The 25,647-nt window shown below is 40.3% G+C and overlaps 1 protein-coding gene and 1 long non-coding RNA gene across 13 annotated transcripts in view; one reads left to right on the top strand and one right to left on the bottom strand.

Annotated features, from left to right (window-relative positions):
- The window catches only part of LOC310828475, a 35,691-nt gene extending 25,842 nt beyond the window's left edge, over positions 1 to 9,849 (top strand). Inside the window, exons 2-3 of the long non-coding RNA XR_014556941.1 lie at positions 7,526 to 7,613; positions 9,716 to 9,849. This is a non-coding gene — a long non-coding RNA (uncharacterized lncRNA). The remainder of the gene's footprint in view (positions 1 to 7,525; positions 7,614 to 9,715) is intronic.
- PLCL2 (phospholipase C like 2) overlaps positions 1 to 25,647 on the bottom strand; it is a 137,621-nt gene that overhangs the window by 9,523 nt on the left and 102,451 nt on the right. For all 12 annotated transcript variants that reach the window (XM_083705585.1, XM_083705582.1, XM_083705583.1 and 9 more), the window contains 3 exons: positions 13,901 to 16,387; positions 10,680 to 10,883; positions 382 to 457 (listed from right to left, as the gene is read on the bottom strand). In XM_083705585.1, the coding sequence (XP_083561711.1) occupies positions 382 to 457; positions 10,680 to 10,883; positions 13,901 to 16,387 (2,767 nt within the window). The remainder of the gene's footprint in view (positions 1 to 381; positions 458 to 10,679; positions 10,884 to 13,900; positions 16,388 to 25,647) is intronic.

The raw sequence follows: 25,647 nt of genomic DNA, 5'->3' as shown, positions 1-25,647 counted from the left end.
AGTTAACGCTTTTAAATTTTGGCATTGGCAGACTGAGGCAAATCTTGATTCTTTTCCGAGTTAAGGCTAATGTTTGACCTTTGGCAAATCACTTGCCAAAACGTTTCACTCAGCCAAAAAGCAAGTTTTTTACTCATTGTAAATTGAAATGAAAAATGAAAGAAGAGAATAATCAGCTGCAATGTTCCATGTATCAAAGAAACATAACTCTCACATAGCTCCTAAAATCTTTAACACAAAAACCCAAAAGTAAGTAACTGAAATTCGTCTGTTGAATCATGTTGGTTATATAATACATTGATGTGTGACTATTTTTACACTTTTAGTAGAATATGTTAACCCACTGCAGAATACTGAATAAAAATAGAGTTGTGTCCTTACCTGCTTTTTGGCACTGGGCTATTTTTTCATATACGTTATCTGCATTTTCTATCAGAGTCTTGATAGTTTGAATCATCTGTAACAAGAGAATAACTTGAGCAATGAGAAAATGAGCAATGAAAACTAGAAGTCAGAGCACTGGCGAATGCAGACTCACAGCCTGCATAAACTGGCCATTTTTCAGGCAGAACGTATTTCCCTACCCGAGCTCTTTTCTTAATTGAAGTTGCTAGAGATTAAAACGGGACAATTGTGGCCTTCCACTTGCAAAGGATAAACTCTGCTACAGAGCTGTGGCTCCTCTCTAAACTTTGTATTGTAACATTCTCAGATTACGTTGGTACCTCGGGTTAAGTACTTAATTCGTTCTGGAGGTCTGTTCTTAACCTGAAACTGTTCTTAACCTGAAGAACCACTTTAGCTAATGGGGCCTCCCGCTGCTGCTATGCCACCGCAGTGCGATTTCTGTTCTAATCCTGAAGCAAAGTTCTTAACCCGAGGTACTATTTCTGGGTTAGCAGTGTCTGTAACCTGAAGCGTCTGTAATCTGAAGCGTATGTAACCCGAGGTACCAGTGTACTACATTGCTGGTGATACTACCAGAGGTGCCAGGTTCTGTCCAGCCTATGAGCAACACAAGCCATGAGGCCCGCTGCCACCCCCGTGAGGCCTGGTGTCACGAGGCCCAAACCCTCAAGATTGGGGTGGGGCCCTCAGTCCCATCCCAAAAGACTTGCGGAGCTGAAGACACCTCAGTCCTATGGAGCTGGAGCCTATGGACACTACTGCATTACTTTTTTAAAAAGCTGTTTATTTAGATTTATACCCCACTTTTCTCAAGAGACTCAAAGTACCGTATTTTTCACTCTTCCCTTCCTAAAAAGTAAGGGGAAATGTGTGTGCATCTTATGGAGTTAATGCATGCAGGAGGCTCTGCTCAGTGCTCCCTTTAAAGAGCCGCACACACGCTCCATGCACTCTTTAAAGGGAGCAGAGCTCTTGGGGTAGCCTTCATCCCGCTGCCCGGAAGAGGCTGTGCACGGCTATCCCAGAAGCCAGATCCCTCTTGCTGTTCTGGTTTCTGGGAGTCAGAATATATATTTTTTCTTGTTGTCCTCCTCCAAAAACTAGGTGCGTCTTATAGAGCGAAAAATATGGTACCTTTGAAAAATTCACATATGTTCTAGTAATTCGATCATATACAAATGTACAAGATTCTATAATGATTGCTTCCCTGAGGAAAACATATTCACAGGGCTGTTATGTGTGCTCACTCATTTATCTGCTAATATGCCAAGTCATCCTTCTTTACTAACAGGCATTTCAAAGTGTCAGAATTTGCCATGTTAATTGTGTGTGAGTGTTTGTGGATTCTACGGATTTAGAGGTGTAGTTATGCAATAAAATGGGAAATGCATAGGTTGCTCCTTTTAGAATACAGTGCTTCCATGAGAACATGCTGTATATATGTTTCAAGCCACAAATCCCAGGAGCAATGCTCAACATTGATTTCATGGCTAGAGTTTAAATTGGCCCAGTGTGGATACATAAAAGTCCACAATCCTGCATCTTGCCAAGTATTTGCTTGTCGGAACAAAATGCAGTCAAACAGGGCCTGAGATCTGTCAAATATTTCCTCACATTTCCACAGCAAGGCGGCCAGGGAAATGTCACTACCATGGCACTACACTGATGAGTTGAAACAGTTTTCACTAAAGAAGGGAACTGCCACAACACTGCAGAAACATCTCCAAGCCAGGTGAGGTCAACTTCGTAGTGTTTCATAGTCTCCATACTCCCAAAAATAGCCCAGTCTCAATTTCTCTCTTATAAACAAGGGGCAAAAGATCATACAACCCATATATTTTATAAATAATGCACAGAAAGGCAAATTATCTTTAAATTATTTTAAGACTCCTCAAGAAACATTTAATGAAGGCAGTAACATCAAATTAGCAGATGGGGAATTGTACCATGTCCTGTATTGTATATCCTGTGCCCACCAACTGATTTAAAAATTTGGTTCATAAAGCCACAAGTTTAATGATGAAGGGCTTTGAAATGCTTTCAGTAAACCCATTACATCAGATTCAATACAGCAATAAGTCTTCAATATATAGCAATAAGCAATACCTTATAGCAATATCTTCAGCTGGTTGTCAAGTTAAAGTGATCCATCTCCAAAATACAGAAAATCCAATAGCAAAAAGAAATCCTTTGTAATCCTCTTTTTGTTTTCAGATTATCATTTACTCATTATTTCAGTGTCTCACTTTCAGGGTTATTGGAGCACATTCAAAAACCTGTTTTTCATTACCTCCCCTCAGTGGAGTTAATTTACTTTAGCTTTATTCTAGTTTGTTGCCTTCTTCTGTCATGGTGTATTTTCCTACTTCACCCTGAAACTACACTCCTCCAGACCAAATTGTCCAATTGGCCCAATCAAATAATGACTAAATAAGCCAGGATATGCACCCACATGCAGCCCCTTTGCTCCTCCTTTGGGGAAAGTGCAGAAACAAGTCACGGAGCTGCAGTTAACCATAGTTTCCTGTGAACTGGAAACTGTGGTTAGTAGCTTCCAAATGAGCCAGGATTTAAACCATGGTAGAATTCCATTGCAAGGTATATATGACTGTGGAAAGGAGCCTAAGAAGATCCAACCATAAACAATTCCAATGAGAAAGCAAAATGGGACACATTTTAAAATGTGATAGCACAAAAAACTTTTAGTGGCAATATAATGGCAATTAAGACACAAGCTTAGTAAGGAGGGTTTGGGGTTTTTTAAGGGACATGCAAAAGAAGTTAAAACAAAAGACAGGTCACTAAGGATGAATACAAAATTGTTTAGTTCAGTCTTGTAGGGCAAAAGCTACTTGCCTTAGGGTTTGATTTTACTTTAGGAATTTCTTTCACCCAATACTAAAAGTTGAATTAGCAAAGTAGGTCACATTAAGTGGTTGAATCTGACAAGTAAAAGCAACTTTTAAATAGTGCTAACCTAACACTCAGTATTGATATAAGAAACAGTTATCCAGCCTTTTCTTAGTGTCTATCAGGTCTTTTTTTATCACTCTTTGTCCTTTAGAATTCTTTTGTCATTAGAAATACAGGGTTTATTTATTTCCATTTTTCATAGAACTGTGATAAGAACTCAAAATAAAGAGAACTCGGTGACTGCGAGTCCTTGAGTTCCCCCTGTCTACTTCTTGGGTGGTGTATACATGGAGCTGCATTTCAAATGTTACCCCAAACATTAACATTTTGAGAAAATACACAATCCATATTCTTGTGGAAATATGGGTACAGCCTTTCTGAAATACATTAACTGGCTTGGAGTCACATCTAGGTATGAGAGCTTCATCAGGACCTGGGAATTAGGCAGCTCAAGTAAGAATTTGTCCATCGGGAACTTAGATGGATAGTTAGGCATGAGCAGTTATGCAACTTTATTAAGAGAGATAATATGAAGGTAATCCTTTAACCTCTATCCTAATGACAAGATTGCAGAACTAGAAATTATGTACAGATTTGCAATGTCTCAAGAAGTTAAGAACATCTTAAGTATTAACCGGGCCTCAGGATCTATACAGTGGTGCCCCGCAAGACGAACGCCTCGCAAGACGAAAAACTCGCTAGACGAAAGGGTTTTCCGTTTTGGAGGCGCTTCGCAAAACGAATTTCCCTATGGGCTTGCTTCACAAGAAGAAAGCCCATAGGGAAATCTCCGGGGACCTCTTTTAAATGCTAGCGGTGGGGAGCAAAGCCTTCCCCCCCCCCGGCCTTCAGAAGAGGTCCAGGAAGGCCGGCGGGGGCCGAAAGTCTTTGTCCCCCCCCGCCTGCCTTCAAAAGCCATCCGGGATAGCGGGAAGCGCTTCCCTGCTATCCCGGACTGCTTTTAAAATGCTGGCGGTGGGGAGATTTCCCTATGGGCTTTCTTCTTGCGAAGCAAGCCCATAGGGAAATTCGTTTTGCGAAGCGCCTCCAAAACGGAAAACCCTTTCGTCTAGCGAGTTTTTCGTCTTGCGAGGCGTTTGTCTTGCGGGGCACCACTGTATAGATCCTGGCAGGGGGCAAAAGTCTTTGCTCCCCCCCGCCTGCCTTCAAAAGCCCTCCGGGACAGGCAGGCAGTGGGGAGCAAAGACTTTTGCCCCCGCCGGCCTTCAGAAGAGTTCGGGGGACAGACTGTCCCCGGACCTGGTCTGAAGGCGGTTTCCATAGGAACGCATTAATTGATTTTTAATGCATTCCTATGGGAAACCGTGCTTCGCAAGACGAAAAACTCGCAAGACGAAAAGACTTGCGGAACGAATTAATTTCGTCTTGCGAGACACCACTGTACATATATCAAATTGTGATGGTTCCAGCACATCCAGTAAGGGAATTACACTAACCCATCAAACAAGGCAATGATTTAACTATGGAGAGAAGATTTAAAATATCAGATAGTGACACTTGTCAGATCACTTGAAAACAGATACTAATTAAGCTCTTACATGGCGGTTTGTAGTCCAACAACATCTGAAGAGCCGCAAGTTACCTGCTCTCGTATAGATCAATATATGAGTGTGTCAAAACGACTGCAATATTCTTGGTTTGTTCAACATTTTACAGAGTCGTAGGGCTTCATTTCTGACTCTCCAATCTAACCTAATCTCAAGATTTGTCAGTAGCCTTCATTAAATGCTTTTCCAGAGCAGCAGGCTCACAAGTTGTTACTACAGAAATAGTACTACCTGGGAGAAGGCCACTGATATTATACCTACCGCTCTGGCAAATGTGCAGCATTTCATAACCTCTATAATTATGTTGGCAATAACACATAGCATGTATTAAACAAACTTAATAGCTATTGCCTATCAAAATGTTTTCTGAAACTTTACTTTCTTCATATACCTTATAATTTCAATGATAACAACTTCTGGGATTGGTGAAGTACAGACCTTCACTTAAGAGGAGCTTTTTAAGTCAACCTCTGTGATAGCACATAGGGAAAAGAACTTGCAAACAAGACGGCAATCAATAGTAACCTCATTACTGACCAGCTGTGGTTAGGCCCAGGCAATCAAAGTCGATTTATAATGATGTGTAATTGATCTTTCTACTGCTTTAAATGCTGTCCAAAATTGCCATTGTAAGAAAACAAATCTTCTGGGTGTTACTTATGTTTACAATAAAGTACTTGTCATCCATATAAGACTGCTTGGACGAGGTTTAAGAAATAGAATTTGTTTCAGACCCAGTTGGTCTGAAAACCATATATTTAATTCTCACAACGCAAATACAGAAATCATATTTGTACGTTGTGGACTGCGTGGTGCTATTCATCTATGACATAAGTAGACAAAGGTTGAAAAGAACATTATTGACCTCTCTAGAACAGCCTAAAAGTGTCTCCCTACTTTAACTACTTGAGGGGAAAAAAAGCCATGCCAGAGAAAGAACCATCTAATACAGCATCTTGTTCTTACAAGTTCTAACATTTTGAAGGAGAAAAACCTATGTTGTTGTTGTTTAGTCGTTTCCGACTCTTTGTGACCCCATGGACCAGAGTACGCCAGGCACTTCTGTCTTCCACTGCTCCCCCTTACTCTTTATCTTCCCCCTAAACTATAAGTTGCTTTGGGACACTCTTCTGTGTGTGGAAAGTGACAAATCAATAAATAATATATAAAACTACCACCACTACTACTAATCATTTTATTATTATTTGTATGCCATCCATCTAACTAACTGGGTTGCCCTACCCACTCTTTGGATCCGTCACAAAATATCTCTCAATGTCACAATGTAATCTACTCTTGGAGGGGGTCTCATTTCCTTGCATCAAAATTAATAAACATGTTTTTGTATTATCCCCCTTATACCTCATAATTTCATCACCTATTTTATCAGAACTTTTAGCTAAAGGAAAGCATTTTCTTCTTAGGATTTCAAGGAAATGCAGGACAGTAGGTGAGAGGGATAAACCAATATTGTACAACAGTTTTGTCTCATTGAAACTTATCAGTTGCCATAATGAATCTATAGAAAGAACTGAACATAGAACCATGTATGTTTAATCTAGTTTCGGGGTGGAGCTATGTTCTCAATTCCAGGTTGGTTACAGTCTTCTTGATTCCCAGATTTGGTGTGCCAAATCCTCCAGTCGTTCAATCGAGTTGCCCAAAAAAGAGTACAGTGGTACCTCGGTTTACGAACTTAATCCGTTCTGGAAGTCAGTTCTTAAACCGAAACTGTTCTTAAACCAAAGCACACTTTCCCTAATGAGGCCTCCTGCCACCAATGCCCTTCCACTGTGCGGATTCCGTTCTTAGACCAAGGTAAAGTTCTCAAACCGGGACACTATTTCCAGTTTTGCGGAGTTTGTAAAGCGAATGGTTCGTAAACCGGACTGTTCGTAAACCAAGGTACCACTGTATATTAACTAGGGGCCTCATGCTTGTTTCAAGAATGTTACACATTCAACTAGATATAGCAATGTTCCTGTTCTGTAACTTATGGTTCTAGCATCTCTCCACTTACTATAAATATTATAAATACATCCAAATGTGGGTTCAGGCTCAACTCCCAACTGAAATAATTTGCAACTTCTCCATTAGTCCACATCAGAATAGCCTGGGGGGAAATTCCCAAATGCAAACCCAACCATTTGCATGCAATAATGTATACTGAATTTGAAAAAATTGTATCGTGCTTTATATTTTTATGAGGAAAATGTATAATCTAACATCTATCCAGGGACATCTTAATTAACTGCAAATACTTGCTCACTTGACACTAGTTCTTTAATAATTATAAGTTTCTCCTTTAACACAGAACAAATTTTCATTCTATAATGCCTCAATTCCCTGTAGTATTTTGTCATTTTAAATTACTCTGATATTGGCTAGCATTTTTACTGGAGAGAGCTTACACCCTTTTGTAGGTTAATGAACAAATATATTGAGCTCCCTAGTTACTCACTGTGCAAAAATAAATTTAAAATACTAAACTAGAGAGAGGATTACTTCAGTTACCAGTGTAAATGTTTGCTCTACTTTTTATGGTAAGGGAGGTATTTCTGACAAAGAAACATTAAATATTAAATTAGTATATTTTATCTGAGATGGGATTGACCCAGGAACTGTTGTACTTTCAGAAACATCCGTGATAACCACAAAGCATACTGAGAATGAAGAAAACAATGTAAATCAGAGATAGCCCATGCACTCACCATGGAAACCAAGGTTTGTTTTTAAAACATTCCATAAGGAAATGCCCATGTTTTCACTCTAGTGCAGAGCAAAGGCTGCAGCATGTTAAAACACAAGTTATAAACTAGCTATGCAGCACAAAAGTAAAAGGGTTTCTATTCTTATTTAAGAAGAGTTCGACATAACTCTACCATAAACATCACTATGATTTACATGCAATACCTATACATTTGCAGCACTGCTTGCCAATAGAGACTTTCCTTGCCCCTTACATACATATCCTACCAAATCACATTCTCTTGACCAATTCCTAATGACATACAGTGGTGCCCCGCAAGACGAATGCCTCGCTAAACGAAAAACCCGCAAGACGAAAGGGTTTTCCGATTTTTTAGCGGCTTCGCAAGACGAATTTCCCTATGGACTTGCTTCGCAAGACGAAAGCCCATAGGGAAATCTCCGGGGACAGCGGGGAAGCGCAGCGCGCCTTCTCCTCTGTTCCCGGACATGTCCTAAGGCTTGCGGTGGGAGGTCCGGGAACAGAGGACAAGGCGCGAAGGGCTTCTCCTCTGATCCCGGGGCTTGCGGTGGGAGGAGGGTTTTTCCTCCCCACCGCCAACATTCAGAACAGCATTCTGAATGTTGGCGGTGGGGAGGAAAGCCCTCCTCCCACCGCAAGCCTTCAGGACAGGTCCGGGAACAGAGGGGAAGGTGCGCAGCCCTCTGGACCTCTTCTGAAGGCGGGCGGGGGGCAAAAGTCTTTGTCCCCCCTGCCTGCCTTCCCGGGGGCTTTTAAATCGCCCCGGGACAGCGGAGAATTCATCCGCTGTCCCGGGGCGATTTTAAAATGCTGGCGGGCGGCAGTGCTGCCGCCCGCCAGCATTTTAAGATCGCCCCGGGACAGCGGAGAAGTCTCCGCTGTCCCGGGAAGGCAGGCGGGGGGAAGCAAAGACTTTCGCCCCCCCCCGCCGGCCTTCAGAAGAGGTCGGGGGACAGACTGTCCCCGGACCTGGTCTGAAGGCGGTTTCCATAGGAACGCATTGATTGATTTTCAATGCATTCCTATGGGAAACCGTGCTTCGCAAGACGAAAAACTCGCAAGACAAAAAGACTTGCGGAACGAATTAATTTCGTCTTGCGAGGCACCACTGTATTGCAATGCTTCCTGCTACATATGAAAAACTACAAGTATAGTTTTATAGTAGCAACGTTTAACTTTCAACGTGGAGGCCCTTTGCTGCTAAGTTTTGAAATAGCTTTTGTACTAAGTTTCCTATGACATTTTTTGGCTGAAACTGAACTTTGCTCCTAAAAGCTGGGCAAATGTGCACCTACTGTATTATGGTTTCAAGCAGTTTCTAGTCTCAACAAAATCCTTAGAACAATATTTTAAGTGCAAAGTTTAAACAGATTGTTTGCAATATTGCAAATATATCCTCATCCCTATCTGAGTCCCGACATCAGCTCCTGATAAAGGTAATGGTGGAAATGCAGCTTTGTCTATCTATCCACTAACAAAAGGAAATGGTTAGCAGAATGGGGGAGGGAAGCCAGTTTTGCCAACTTCCCCTCCACCCCACAGCTCCATCATCACCCCATCTGCTCTGCAGGTTCCCCCATGCCCCTGGAACAGAACAGTGTCATGGATCAGATGGTTCTACAAGAAGACTATAAGCTCCTCTTAGTGTCTTAATGTGAAAATGTTCAGGTTACAGACGCTTCAGGTTACAGACTCCGCTAACCCAGAAATAGTACGTCGGGTTAATAACTTTGCTTCAGGATGAGAACAGAAATTGTGCTCCGGTGGCGCAGCGGCAGCAGGAGGCCCCATTAGCTAAAGTGCTTCATGTTAAGAACAGTTTCAGGTTAAGAACGGACCTCTGGAACGAATTAAGTTCTTAACCAGAGGTACCACTGTACTCTCAAAGTCCATTTGTTCAATAAAGACAGGACTCACTGAGAAGGGAACCAAGTTTGGGGAAATATAATGGGAGATGTTTCATTTTAGCTTGCTAAGTAACAGTTCTCGAGTGTTTCCCTTTTCCATGTTCCAGAAGCTGTATAATTTAATAGATATAATTGTATTTGCTAGGTAGCCTAAGCATTAAAATATTCACATTTTTTTTGAATTTCAGGATACATCTAGCTTTAAAACACATTTTCCGAAACATATACAAGGTGTTAAAGCTTGGTTGCTGTTTTTAAGTGACCACAGCTGCCCAAATTCTGGTAGCACAGAAGTGGAGAAGAGACGAAGTACCATCACAAGAAGAATGAATATATAGAACTTGCCAGCATGACAAATAGAATAAGAAATAAAGATGATAAAAATTAAAAGAGGACTGGACATTATATATAGATTATATGGAAAAATATTATAACAAGAAAATAATCGTAACAGGCTGACAAAAATATTCAGCAGTATAGGTTACAACGTGGGGTAATATAAGGTAATGAAAACAACTTAGTAGAGTAAGAACACAGTGGAAAAGATAGCAGTTAGGAAACCAAGGAAAGAGTGGGAGTAAAAGTTAAGGTTTATAAGACTCAAATAAATTGGAGGAATAAGATGTTATCATCAATATACATATATATGTCTTATATTTATGTATTTTTTCTTATTATCCTGTGTGTAACACAGTATGTGTTGATGATATGATAAAACAGAAAAGCAAATAAAAATATATATTTAAAAAAAGCTTGTAAAGAGGTTTCTAAAAATTGAACTGAACCAGGTATTGAAACTAATATGATTCACATATTTGTAATAAAACTAAACCCTTAAAACAACACCATTTTCTTTTCCCCCTCAGACTAAAAACAAGGCTACAGCTTGGTCATATATATAAAATTGCACAGCAGTAACACACACACACACACACACACACACACACGAGGACAGCATCAGATACACATCAAGCAAATGTTCTTTTCGATAACAATGACTTGCACAGGCCACAGCTCATGTGTTACTATCTCTACAGTTTCATACGAAAACATTATTATACAAATGATCTTCCATCCACGTGATTTGGAAGGTTAGAATAATATTTTGAAAGTAATATATTGTCTAAAAGATGTTTAATAAAGGCTACTCACTGTTTCATATGCTGTTACAATTTTTTTCAAAACTTCTGGAATGATTCCTTGCAATTCCATAACGGGATACTGTTCGCTGAGATTCATCACAACCAAGGGTGTGTTATCAGATCTCACCAAGCGTGTAGATACTGCCAGAATGCATTGCATGAGATTTGCTACAGGAGAGAGGCCACACAGCTCTTTGAATAAAACCACTGCATTCTGTTGAAAAAGAAGAAAGAAGTTATATTTCACTTATACACAATTTGAATCTCAATTATCTTTAGTTTAAGATATTTCAGCCTCATTGTACAATCCTAATAACTACCAAAATAAAACAGCCCATATCTGTAGCCATGTTCTGCAGAAACATCAACTTTCTGAAGTAATTAAGGTACCAACAAGGCTGGCACTAGTTATCCAGAATTAAAATTAAGCAGATATGCTTTAGAATGCTTCTACATTCTAAAGTAATCCCACTTTTCAGCTGCAGTTGACAGTACTATAATCATTTCTTCTCCCTGCAGAGAAACAGTCAAAATTCCAGCTCATGCTCTTTACTTGAAAAGCTTTCGGTCATCAATATTGTCATGCAAACTTTTTCTCTCTAGGAGTTAAGTGATCATGGGTCATTTTACATTACTCTTCAGATATATATTTTTCCAGTGCTGTATTATGATGTCTATGATGCAGGTCAACATCTGTTGATCCTGCCCAATGTTAATGTATCTATTTCAATTCACTTTAGTCTTTGATTCATCCTTTAACAAGGTAAAACGAATCACAGGCAGGAAGCATTATCCTAGAATAATTTAACATTAAATAAAATACCTAATATTAGTACTTGCTTAGTACCAAACTATGAGAACAGCAATCTACTTGACACGACAGTGCATGAAACAACATAGAAATGCTGAGGATATGGAAGGTCTTGCCTCAGCAACAATTTAATATGGGGACTTGTAAACATACACCTTAAGTTTATCCCCTTCTCTGACACTAGTTTATGCAGTGCCTTTACATCCCTTGATGACTGTAGAATCAAGTGATGGATTGCATATATGAATGAGCCATCTTAGATCACACACCACAAACACAATGCTTTTTGATGCACTTAGCTCATACAATCACCTGTTTCTGAAAAACAGGTATGCTGAACCCCAGGCTTGCAAGCCTCATCCAACCCACCAAGCCTTTTCTGGTAGCCTAGAAGTGCCACTGAACAAAGTTCCTCTCCTCTTATTTATCTGCTACCATTGAGCAGATAAGAGCACTGGAAACCTGAGCACTGGGAGTATCAAAATAAGGCAGCGACTTTGTGTTCTGACCTATATTCACCACAATCAACAGCATATCCATTCTGCTGCAGTCTGGCTTCTACAAAGTATGTTATCTTGCTGTCTGCAATTTAACATAACTTGCATAACTATTTATGTATCTTAACATCCCTTTCAGTGTAAAGGAAATGTCAAAACACTGTAGAAAGGTCATTAATTACTTACTGTTCATAGAACTAAACAAGAACAACATTGAACAAAGACCAGTCACATTTGTTTACCATTCCTGACCACACATGAACATGCCAACTGCAGCAATTTCTGATTTCTTTTCTGTTTTTGTCTGAACTCTCTGATACCCCTAGCTGGGAGTGCTTGGGAAACATCAGAGCAGAGCAGAGTACTCCCTTCCAGTTTCCAGAGAGCTCCAATCTGTTCAGTGGCAGTGGAGAGAAAGAAAGGAAAGGCACTTCACTCAATGCTCATGAGGAAGGGACACCGGGAAGGAAGACGACCTTCTCCCTGGCAGAGCGCTGGGGGAAGTTTCCCTCCCCACTTCCCCCTCCCTGCTAGAACACTACAGCTACAGAAGGAGCATTTTTTTTCTTCCCATCCTTCACATGGCACTAAAAAAGAAGAAGTCCACCTCAGGATGCTGCAGCATACCATTGCTCCATCAAGTCGAATGCTGGGCTCCTTGGCACGCTTGAGCTCCTGAACCTCTTTCCTATCTGCCATGGGTAAAAAGGTGTTGTGAAGAAGGAATGGGGGCTTTCTGCAAGCCATGTGTGGGGTGAGATGATGTATGCTGTGTGTGTACTGTGAGTATATGTGCCATGAGAAAGAAGGGGCAAAGGTGGGGTGGGGCATCAGAACCCACTAGTGCTTTGATCATAGGCGCCATTGGGATGTAGCCCTCAGATTAGTCAGCATGTGATGCAGCCCTGAGATTAAAATTCTACTCTGGAACAGATTTTAATGGAGATCAGGCTATATATTACCAAAATAAATAATAAGAGTCAGTGAGGTGTAGTAGTAAAGTGTTGAACTAGGACTGGGGAGACCCGGGTTCAAATGTGATTCAGCCATGAAGTTCACTGGGTGACCTTGGACTAGGTCTCTCTCTCTCGCTCGCTCTGCCTCTGCCTAATTTACTTGCCTAATTTACCTCACATAGTTGCTGAGGGGATAAAATGGGGAAGAGGGAGAAGTGCCGTGCCACCTCAAGCTCCTTGGAGGAAAAATGAGGTAGTTTGTGATTATAAGTTGCTTCAAACGGTTTTTTAAAAAATATTGTTGGACTGTTTTATCGTTGTAACTTGCCCTGGGACCTTAGGCTGAAGGGCAGGTCAATAATACTACTAAAAATAAAAATACAGTGGTACCTCGGAAGTCGAATAAAATCCATTCTGGAAGTCCGTTAGACTTCCAAAACGTTCAAAAATCAAGGCACGGCTTCCGATTGGCTGCTGGAAGCTCCTGCAGCCATTTGGAACCCTCGTAAGCCGCGTCGGACGTTCGGCTTCCAAAGAACGTTTGCAAACCGGAACACTCACTTCCGGGTTTGCAATGTTTAGGAGCCAAAATGTTCGACTTGCAAGGCGTTCGGGATCCAAGGAACAACTGTAAATAAATAAAACCAGTTAGCCAACCTTGCTATAAAACATATCTATAATCAGTCATCCTTCAGAAGAACAGTCAGATAACAGAAAATACCTTACAGCACAAAAACTGAATCCAGGTAGGGTGGCATCCGTGCCTGAGTATCTTACAGCCATCACTTGAGGGCACTGATAACTCTAATCCTTACTTTTAACTGTCTGCAAAGTCACTGAACCTCTGAGCACATTTACTACGCTTAACTTACGTCACATTATTTATTATGGAAACATATAATTACACCAGTATATCTGTATGTAAAATGGTAATCTCATATAAATGGTAGTGAATAAAAGACGGTACCTGCATGTTCTCCCTCAAATCTGTGGCATCCCGTATGGGCTGGAGGGCATTCTTGAATACTTCGTCAATGGTTTTAATCCATAAAGTCCTCATACAGGCATATTCTCTGGATTTCTTGCTCTTCCTGACAGACAGGCCCCGTTTATGTGGCTTTCCACCACCCCTTCTATTAGTTATAGCAACGTGGACAAATAAGAAAGCGTGTGCCAGAGCTTCTCCTGTTAAAGACTGAAGGGGGACATGGCGATAACCTGTCTGTAAACACTCAAAGGGAATTGTGTACTGCCCAATAAATTCATCCCCGATATAATCATCGTCCAGCACTACAAAGCGCACCATGGCGAGTTCAGGTAGATTAATCTGAAATTCAAAACTCTCATCAAAAATTGGGTTGTCCCCATTCTGGTGCACAGTTTTTGTCCTTTGCTCTGCACAGTCTGCAGGGATCCCATGGATTTCTACATAGACATAAGGGTCTACAACATCACCTTTGGCACCTGACCCTTTTGGTTTAGGAAAGTTCTGTCCGCTAATAATCTTAACATGAAGAAGCTGAGGTGAAACTCCAGGCACAGAGTCCTTCGTATTTGCACTGAAGTAAGAGACTTCTTCCCGCATGATAGCAGGTCGAAGAACATAGCCACAGTTACCGTTTTGACGAAACCAACCAATGTTGAGGTCCATCATTAATCCAGGTGTCTGAAAGTTCATTGCTACTATCTGACAGCCACACTTCCAAAAATCCTGTGGGTTCATATTACTAGAATCAATTCTCATAGGGCTAGGGAAAACCCTGGCGAGAAACCGTTTGTTGTAATTCACAAAGTCTCCAGGGTTTTCATTGGCATATTTGGTAGCAAGCACTTCATTGAAGGAGCAAACTTCCCAGTATTTTTGAAGCTGAAATGAAACCTGAAAATCTTTAAATTGAACCGACTTACACATGCTTACCAGTTCTGAAAGCTCTTTGCAGAGCTGAAACCGTTTTACTGTGATAATATTCTGTTGTTCCACACCCTCTTTTCCCATTCTCTGGGACATTTCTACGCCTTCGTCTTCATCTGTAACATCTCCCTCTAGCCCAGAACAATTAGGAGACAGCTTCTTGGCTTTAATTAGTATTTTCCCTCTAAGAGATTCAGGAGAAGGCAGATAAGATTCCTCTGTGTTTGGAGACTGCGTGTGGACCTTGTCTCCCAATATTTTCTTTATATGCTGAACCATCACCTTCTGCTGCTTGAGACAACAATGGTTTTCTAAGCACAAAATAAGAGGGTATTCCGAAGCAACGAATGCATATTTGTTTATAATGTCGATTACACTGCGGAAGACTATCTGCGAGGTCATGGTGTGCCCTGTGTAAATTACTGGTTCATTGTCAGGACCATCCCACACATCCAACTCGACACACCGACACCCCATTTTCAAAGCACGAATGTATCCTGTGATATCAGATGGGCCTCGGAACTGATCCTCTATCAAGTACGTGTTATGAGATGAGTTTATAAAATAATGAGACAGAGGGTGGTTCATGCCCTGGCACACTTTTTTGTGCTCTGGGTCAAATATATGGCATTCTGGAGAAGTAAGGTAATTTGTAAAACCGTCTATGGAAAGCCAGCCCTTTTCCTGGCCCTCTTTAGATGGCTCATATTTGTGAATAATATCCAGGCTTATCTCTTCGGTGACATGTGCAATACCCTGTTCTGCTTCTAAAAACATCATAAGGTCCTTTGTGTCCAGGAATTCTTTATTGCTAGAAAATTGAACTAACAAAAAATAGATCTCAGGGCGAGTGCAAAGCTCATGAAAGACTTCAATAAACTCTTCCTTTGTGATTTCTGTACCAGGTTTGTCTTTTGTTCTGTGTAGCTCTTTGAACTTCAATTCAATTTTACTAGTTTTTAAACCAGGATTTAAATTTTTTATAAACTGTACAGCTCTGCACATAGATATGCGCCCCAAATTATCAATATCTGTTTCTTTAAACATTTGTGAAACCCATGAAGTCCGCATTTTATCTTGGCTACTTTCTAGCATATCTAGTGTGTGTTTTCCATACGATATCAGGTATCTCAGTCCAGTGACCCAAATATTTGCAACATCTGCAGAATTTGCAACGAGATCTAGAGACTCATAATTATCTCCATAAATAATAGAAAATGCGCAGTCTTCCGAAATCTGTTCCGAAATTCCATTGCTACGAAAAATGTCTGTATTTTTCCCTGTTCTCACTTCTTTGATTGATTTAACGTCGATCTTTGCTTTCTCAGAATCCTTCTTTGAAGGTTCCCAACGTAGAGACTGCATGTCCGCATCTAAAAGGAAGTACCGGTGGTAAATTCTGGAGTTGGAGCGAACCTTTCTGAGTTCTGAGCCTTCAACCATGGCGTTAATACAGTCGCTTGCGCTGCTGATCTTCTTTTCAGTTGGCATGCTGCTAAATGACACCGTCTTTTTCCGTTCTCTTTTTTGCTTCGTACCATCCTGAAAAGTAGAGGAAGGGAAAGTTTGTAAGGTACTTGCCACATGTTACAAAAACAGAATATTCTTAAAAGATCTGTTGAGGACTAACATGTATGTCCACCAGTACTGACATCTATGCAAAATGAATTAAAAGCTACACTAAAAGGTAACATATATACAATTTACCCTTATGCTGTTGTGTCCAACTGAGCTCAGTACGACTTATTACCAAGTAAGTGTACAAGGGATTGCATCCTTAGGTGTCAATGGTGTTTCGTGGCCACCTTTTCTGCATTTTTGCAGATAGTATATATTATTGCCTCTCTCTTTTTTACACTCACAGTCAGGAGACTTGCTGAAGACCGACCAAACCAACCAACCAAACTATGCTTCAACAGTACATTACTGTACATTATCTATAAACATGTAATGTGTTTGTGGGCATAGCTATATTTTAATATCTGTTGATATTCTAGGCCACAATTGTTAACATATTAATACAAATGCCCAGAATTTTATTACAAGTCCTGGAAAGAAGAGACACATATACTTTGTGTGTAGGTTGGGTACTGATTCCTCTGCAATGTGAGACAGAAGAATGGGCCCCATGACAGGGGGAGAGGGCAAAGGATATGAGATGCCGAACTAAGGAGCAAACAGCAGAGTGTTATGAAGCCTAGCAATGTCTTCCTAGCAACTAACCAAGGAGAAAGGAACCTGCGGCTACTGTGGCCATGGCCTCAAACACTCCCCTAGCCACTATTGTCTGCTAAGGAGTAAAGGGGTGCTTTAAATTGAGATCCTGCTCCTGGGCATGAACATGGAAATGGGTACAGCTTGAAAAACTGCCTAGAAAAGGTAGAATTCTAGCTTTGTTTACATTATAGCAGGTATAAGTAGGAGGCTACGTTACACATTGCAGGGCTGCTGAACAGGGCTGAAAAAAGCAGTAGTTTTAAGTCAGAATTCAAAAGTTTGACTGGCAAAAGACGCAGTGCAGAATCTAGGAGCATTAGCTTCTGCCAACTTCAACTGAAGATGCATAACAAAACTCTTGGCCGCACAGTGAAACTGACAAAAGTGGGGTGGGGGTGAGCATAAGCTGCTTTTGGAACCGTTTCTTAAGATAATGGGCCAAGCAAGTCTGGCTTGTCCTAGTCTTTGCATATTTAGTGTTTGGGATCAAATGGCCATCAATAATCAGTATCTACATGTCACCTTGCCTATTAGAAATGGACTAAGGTTGGCCTATTTATTGGGGGGGGGGGAATCAGGAAAGGCCTATAACTTCAAATGTCATTTTATTCTCCATGAAATCCTCTTCATAATTCTTTCCCCACTTTTCTTTTTAACACACAGCAGTTGCAGCAAGCTTGGAGACTGAGAGGAAGACTAGGGAAGGAAGGGGTGTTTATGCATTCCTCCTCATGCTGTTTTTCTTTTGTGGTGGGCAGGATGAAAAGACACCTAGTCCTCAAGGCTGCATACCTTTTTGAAGGAATGAGGGGATATATACTTATATTGCCCATGGCAACACCTACCCATGTATGATGGGAGCAGTGGGAGTGTGGGTGGAGAGAAAGAAGGATTTGGAAGTGGCAAGAAAGATTGGGAAAAGAACCAGAACTGTATCCCACCCCCCATACATGTCTGTACACCCATACACATCAGATCTGATGGGTCTTAGTAACTTCAAAATGTTATTCAAAATTAAAGCAACAGTATTGATATCTACACAAGTATTTCTGCAGCAAAATCAAGGACACAAAGCTGAGAGCACACACTATCTTAAATTTGCAACCAAATTTTCAAACTGCATTTTAACAGGCATCAGACAATTCATTCAAAATTTTATTTTTATTTTTTCTTTATGTGCTGCTTTCCAGGGCAAAGCTCTGTCAAAGAATTTTAATAATTACATTAAAACTGTAAAACATTTTTAAAAATAGAAATAAATCAGTCCCGTTTATGAAACACAACGGCATCAGTTTAATGAGTTGTTTTACTAAAACATCTCGGTGGCTACAATCCTAAGTATTTTTGAAAGTATATTCTTTTGACATCTGTACAGGGATATGAGAGAAACAACCAGGCAAAGGATACAATATGAGTCACAACAGTACAGCTTCAAATGACTTTTCATTACAAAACAAGAGAACCAAGTTGTAGTTCTTCCATAAATCTGAGAACTCCATAACAAATCTAAAGTTGCTGATGAAGGCCCGTTGTCTGCAAAATTCATAACTCAGTAAAATATTTTCTAATATATGGTAGTACTTCCTGGCGTCTGGATTCTAGAGAATTTTTCAGCTGTGCTTAGAATCATAGAATTATAGAGCTGGAAGGGAACTAAAGGGTCCTCTGGTCCAACCCCCTGCAATGCAGTAATATATCATTTGTAGAATATATCACTAGTGTACATTAATCATTTAGCCTGACAGATTTCTATCACTGCAAATCAGGAAGAAACAATGCTAGGTGGAAGCCAATGACTCACCACTCTGCTCTACAAATGAAACTGTACCACAAACATAATTCTCGCTCAGGAGAATTAATTACCTCATCAAATGAAGAGATTTAACAGATCAATCGATTGATCATTATTAATGCATGTAATAACTATTCACAAAATCACTCACAGGGCTGTGGAAGCCCTTGCAAGTTATATAGTCTGACATCACTAGTGGGGAGGCTCATCTGTTCGCCTTACCATAGTATTTTAATGCTTCTTCCCCTCACACTTAAAAAATAAATAAATCTTAACATGTATACAAACTCCTATATCATTCAAACACAAAGAAAACCCAGACAGTTCTCTGCTAAACCGTCCAACAGCAACAGGGCTGCCTCATCTCCCTTACAGTAATACCATGTTACTTCATAGGTATTTTGCTGCTTTGCAAAATGTTATTTAACTTTGAAAGCTCTACACTCACCCAATCCAGTGATGTCCTCTGATTTACTCATTTCAAGTAGGGGGGAAAAAAGAGTATAGCTATTCCCAAGTGTAGTACCTCTCCCCTTACACAGAGACAATGATTGCTTTTGGTTCTGGATTGGTGCTACTGTGAATACGGTGGTACCTCGGGTTACAGACGCTTCAGGTTACAAACTCCGCTAACCCAGAAATAGAACTTTAATTTCAGGATGAGAACAGAAATCGCGTGGTGGCGGTGGGAGGCCCCATTAGCTAAAGTGGTACCTCAGGTTAAGAAGAGTTTCAGGTTAAGAACAGACCTCTGGAACGAATTAAGTTCTTAACCCAAGGTACCACTGTATAGCCCTTTTTAAAAGGTATGCCTTTATGGGTGTTTAGAAGGACCCTTTGTATAACCACATACACGAATATCCAGCAACATTTAAAAATAAATACTGCATCACTGCACTATAGCAGGATGTAATTTCAGCAGGTTTAGTCTAATACTTTGACAGGAAAAAAATAGCAGCTATTATAGTTTAACAGCTACACCGATTACTCCCTAATCTGTGTACGGACACCATGGCAAGATCATGAGCAAATCTTCATTCGTTGTTCTCTGTCTATTCAACTTCCTGGTTAATCTCCCTGATTCGGTCATTTATTCCTGCCCATGGTGAAAGGAGTCCACAATCCAGAAGCTCCTCTACAATTTCACAAACAGGGAAAAGCCACTTTTTCACTAAACCAAGCCACTTGCTTTCATCCTTTAATTCACTGGGATCCACAGAATGTTCACTACGCCAGTGTAGTGTAGTGGTTAAGAGCAGTGGACTCATAATCTGGTGAACTGGGTTCGATACCCTGCTCCTCCACATGCAGCTGCTGGGTGACCTTGGGCTAGTCACCCTTCTCTGAAGTCTCTCAGCCCCACTCACCTCACAGAGTGTTTGTTGTGGGGGAGGAAGGGAAAAGGAGATTGTTAGCCGCTTTGAGACTCCTTAGGGTAGCGATAAAGCGGGATATCAAATCCAAACTCCTCCTCCTCTTCTTCTTCTTCTTCTTCTTCTTCTTCTTCTTCTTCTTCTTCTTCTTCACTATTCTGATTGTTGGCAACAATCGCGATTAGTACCAAACTGAGACAGCAACAACATACTGACACTGCATGAAACAAAATGGCCGTGCCGAGAAAATGAAAATTCTGGCACTGGCAGCTACTTAATGTGGGAACCACAATAAAGAGTCCAGTGGGCTATAATTAACACAGACAGCAAGTTCACAAAGCACAGGGAGAACAAAATAGTTTTGTTGGTTGTCTATACTTGGTCAGCATTACATCCTAGCAATGCCAAAATAATGACATGGCTTCCAATGTTGTACTCAAGCAACTAAGCCCATATGCTTTCCACTAAAGCCCAGAAAAATGGCATGCCCAGAAAAATGTGCAAGACACCCAAACAGAACTGATTTCATATGTTAACAATTAAGACTAAATATGGTGGGCAATTTGCCTCTCACACTTCTCTTGTACAATCTGAAACGAACCTTAAAATTATACCAATCAGACCAGATGTTTGAGCCAGTCACTTTGCATGCAATAAAGCTTTGAGAAAGGAACAAAAACTACTTTGAGATTCATCAGGTAGTAGTTTACAATGACATTTTGTGTATATGGTTTAAGCCCGCAATCTTATTTGTACGAATAAATCTATAGCAGTGTGAATGAAGTGCCACTCTTGAGCTTGGGCTCCATAAATTGGCCTCTTGGCAAAAAAAGCAGAACACATCTACCAGGTTTTATTTATTTATTCTTTGGACTGAAGCTGTCACCCTTTCTTAAGTTTGGGAACAGATTATTAAGTATTGTTTTTTTAAAAAGTGAACTCTTCAAAACAAGAATATTCTTCTTAGTAAAGAATACTACAAAATCCCGTTTGGCAGCAACAATTGCCTACACTTTATTTATCACTGGAACAAATGGCCCTGCAGAGATGGAAAATTCAGAGATAATTCAAATGACAACATGCCAGAAATACTGCAGAATTATTAGCTAAGGTGTTCTACTACACCCTCAAAGCTCAGAGGTGCCTTGTAATAATGACAAAAGTTTTTTAAATTTACAGGATGTGTCACAGGCAATAGATGGGATTCAAACAGCTGGTCAAGCTTATGCAAATAGCTGGCACAACTTACCAAGTGGATTTTTATGGTACTTTTACCCTTTCTGAACAGCTGAACTCATGTGATTAGCACAAACGTCTACTGCAACTGCCAACTCCTCATTTCCTGTATGGTATACTGAAGACTAAATCCTCATAGGGTCCTTGTCCATGTTTATGACATTCAGCTCTGCCTCCTTCAGTACAAAGCCTATTCAGTTTCTTGCTGCTTATGAGGTTACTCTGGTAAAGGATTTAGCTCAGTTCACCTTGTTATGTGGATAATTACACATTTGTTTCACCATATTCCCCTTCTGAACCTCAGCTCCGTATCAAGGCAATCCTTCTGTGGCAGTTTTGTGGGGCAAATGACCACCACGTAATTGAATCACTTTCAAAGTTCAATAAATCTCAAGGTTAGCTTTCGAATCAAATTCCACCTTGTTTATGTTTTGCAGTTACTTCAGTTAAGCTACAGCTCTGCCCCACTAAATGATGCTTACACAGCAGCACAAACCATTGTTTATGGCTAAAATTGATCCTCAAGATCAGACTGCTTGGCTTAGCCTCAGACGCAAATGCATTGCAAGGGAAGAAATGGAACATAAAACCCTAAATGCTGCAAAAGGAAATACATTAATTTCTTATGGTCACTAAACAGAACATGAAAAGAAATTATGACCTGGTGTCCTTCTATTCTTTTTTAAAGTCTCAAGTGGGAAGTACAATGTGTGCCTGTGATTTGTTAACAGCAAGCCAGCTAGTCCAGATGTCTATAAATAATTAAATTACACAGACAGTTCTGCATTGACATACAAACATTTTCCTTGCCTAAAGGGATGGAGAGACTATGCTAAAAATGACCCTCTTTGTAGTCAAAAGTTGTTGATAAGTTGTAACTACTTAAAGGGTTTCAAATCTTCCAATACAACTCTGGAAAATCTGTTGGTTTACATTTTTTCCCCTTTTTTCTTTTTTGAAGGGAAAATATGGCACTTTATATTTCAACAAAAGGTGCACTATTTATGCAGACCTCCCATTTCCAGAATTCTTTGTTTCTTTTAATAGAAAGGGGGAGGTATCTAGTTCAGATATAAAGAATGCAATCTAATGCACACTTCCTTGGGTGTAAGACTTATAGAATTCAGTGGAACTTATTTCAGAATGATCTTGAATAGAATTGCACTGTGAACTGCTCTCCAAATGGATAGTGGGGCTGTCATTTTTTCAGCCAGAAAACTGAACAGTGATTAATTGAACACAGCTTTTGAATTTTTGAGATTAGACTGTTATTGCAGCCAGGGCTGAACAACTGAGATTATTGTTGCAGTTAACTTCAATAGGCTAATTGTGACTCACGCTGTTATATGCCCTGTTTAAACTCAAAATTACCCACATTTTAGGTCAAGTCTCAGAACATGGTACTAAAAAGTTCCTTGGCACCTTTGGAGGGGCTCAGAGATCCAACTTGAAGTTCATACTCCGGGGGGGGGGCAGAATTTGGGAAACATCCTTACCAGAGATCATGGAAGGTTCCTGGAAGTCAGTAGACAAAACTGGGCTTCAAGGCAGATAGTTAAAAGCAGGGTATAACTTCCTTAAATTAATAAACTGAGCTGGTATAAGACAGTTTTCTATGTTTCCTAAACCTCTATGTTATGTTATACAGCTGCACAGCCCAAAGAAAGGATGGTGTGGGTGTTGATGACTTCACTGACAACTAAGGGCATGATCCAACCAATATTGCTTCTGCACAGATCCATTCATTTTCAGTAAAACTCACACAAGGCTCATACACTAAACATGAGATGAAAGGAGGGCTCCCGACTCATGGTTGAAAAATTAACTGTTGAAGAAAGTTGTTTATGAAGATAAACAGATCCTACATTATGCTGTCAGCTTTAGATAAACAGAATGGACTCCTCTAATTCCAGACATACTGGTGTGAAGCCATTTAATCCTATAAAAGAAAATGACAATATTTTTAAGCAGTTGCCTTACTGGTACGTGTGCGGAATGTTTACTCATTTTCTTTCTAGATAGCTGGCCGTACAGCGTCTCCTTATGTTCACTTATAAAAAGTAAAGTTCATATATATAATTGGAGGCCTTTGATTTAAACTTCCGCATTTGCATTCTGCTCACCTGGAAGTTTCTTTAAATGAGATAGCTCCAATGAACTTGAGATACTGGAAATAACTTTAGTGCAGAAGGTGTGTGATCTCGTAGCTAGAGTATCAGACTTGGGCAAGGGCATTTAAAGCACATGACTTCCCCCAAAGAATCCCAAAAATCCCCTCACAGAGCTACTATACTCAGCACCCCATAAACAAACCACACAGAAACACCTAGCTTCAAATTCCCACTCAGTTACTGGGTGACCTTGGACCAGTAACCCATTCTCCCTCCCCTGTGGGAATGTTGTGATGATAAAATGGGGGGGGGGGGGGATAGGGAAACAGAAGTACACATTACCCTGAGTTTTTCACAGGAACAGCAGGATAAAAATGTAAAATCAATGAGCACACATGATAAAGGCACAATTCTGTGTTTCAAGGCTGAATAATAGCTTGGTCATAACTATTCAGTTTTAAGGAGGCCTGGGAAAGATGCAAAATAAAAAACTGTGTGATATATGGATTCAAGATTGAGAGTTCACATTGAAAACATAGCATAGTTCAAACACATGCTTGATCCATGCATCTGTTTTCAAACAGGGGCAAGGAGAAAAAATAAAAACATAGCGTGATGCAATACCTATTTTGGAGCTCAAGATATTGGAGATACAGTTTTGCATGTTGGCTACATGGTTCTATACTTCATGTTCACACCTGGCGCTAAAGCCCAGAAGTGCACAAGATGTTTACTGGTCATAAGCACCATGTTGCCTTGAAAAATCAAGGTGAATACGATCAATTAAAAATGATGAATGATACTGTGATGATAGCAAGGTTATAAATTATTTTGCTTTTATATATCCTCATTAATACATCCACATTGCCTGAGAAGCATAATAAAAGCACTTCTACGACCCCAGTACATCAAGGCAAAAACATAAACAGCTTCAGGTGACCCTCCCTTTCAACATTAGGGCTGTGCTGCAGGGGACAAATATTTTTCTACAGAAAAGCTTTCATTTATTCTGTGCCATCCTCTCGCACACCCTACCACTCAAACTGTATTTACGGCAGCTATGGGTTTGTGTAATAAGAGGGCTTGCATACTGTATTTATCTTTTAATCTAATTTTAAAATGAGATGCACAGACTTTCAGCTGCATGAATTATTTTGTTATAAAAGTTTCCTTAATTTCATGAGTTTAACAAGCAAATGAAGAATATTGTTTTATTTCTAGATCGGCTTTAAGCCTCTGGAAAATTTTGCCGATAGTCTCAACATATTCTCTCTCTTCTTTGCAATTCTCAGCTTTTGAAGGTAATGTTATGATTCGGCAAAATCATTCGCCTAAGCAAAATATTCCACTAGAATAATAAAGTACGACACAGCATGGGCCAAAATGGTGATTGTTGAAAGACTGAGGCATGCCCCAATGCTGAATGACTCATTTAAACAGCAATCGATTGTGCAAGTGCTATCAATGCTACATGTGTACAGGTGTACTTCACATGAGCAGGGCAAAAATAATTTCAAATAGGAATGAGAGGGTCTATTTGGTGCAGAGATGAACCACTGGGATAAGTTTCATAAACATTTTTGCGCCCCTCTGTGGAGAGCTGAGGGGGGGGGGGCTCAGTTATTCATTACAACACCTGACCCTTCCGTCCCCTTTGGCAACAAACTATGCAACAAAGCAGTCTTCACTTTTTTGGTAGGGTAACTGCATACAGGGCTGAACTTGTAATCTACCATTACACCAGAGTCAATGTTTTTCTGTGGTGCCTCTAGAATAGCTGGTGTTATATAATTTTGTGTATGAGTATATTGTGGTATTTATTTATTACATTTCAATGCCATGTTTACGGCAAATAATTCAAAGCAGTAAAAACGGTTCCCTCTCCCTTCCCCTAATTTTTCTACGCACAGCAACCCTATGCAATACGGTGAGGCTGAAAGTGTGTGACTCGCCCAGTATCACCCACAGAGAATCTAATGGCAGAGAGGTATCTGAAACTGGGTCTTCCTTGGCCATTGTCCAAAAGTTTAACCACAGCACCCAGGGGCCATTCGGAACAGCAGCACCTTGTAT

The sequence above is a fragment of the Podarcis gaigeae genome (genome assembly GCF_964106915.1).
Source record: "Podarcis gaigeae genome assembly, chromosome: 12".
NCBI lineage: Eukaryota > Metazoa > Chordata > Lepidosauria > Squamata > Lacertidae > Podarcis > Podarcis gaigeae.
The sequence above is the reverse complement of the archived record's forward strand: the minus strand, read 5'-3'. Positions and strand labels throughout refer to the sequence as shown.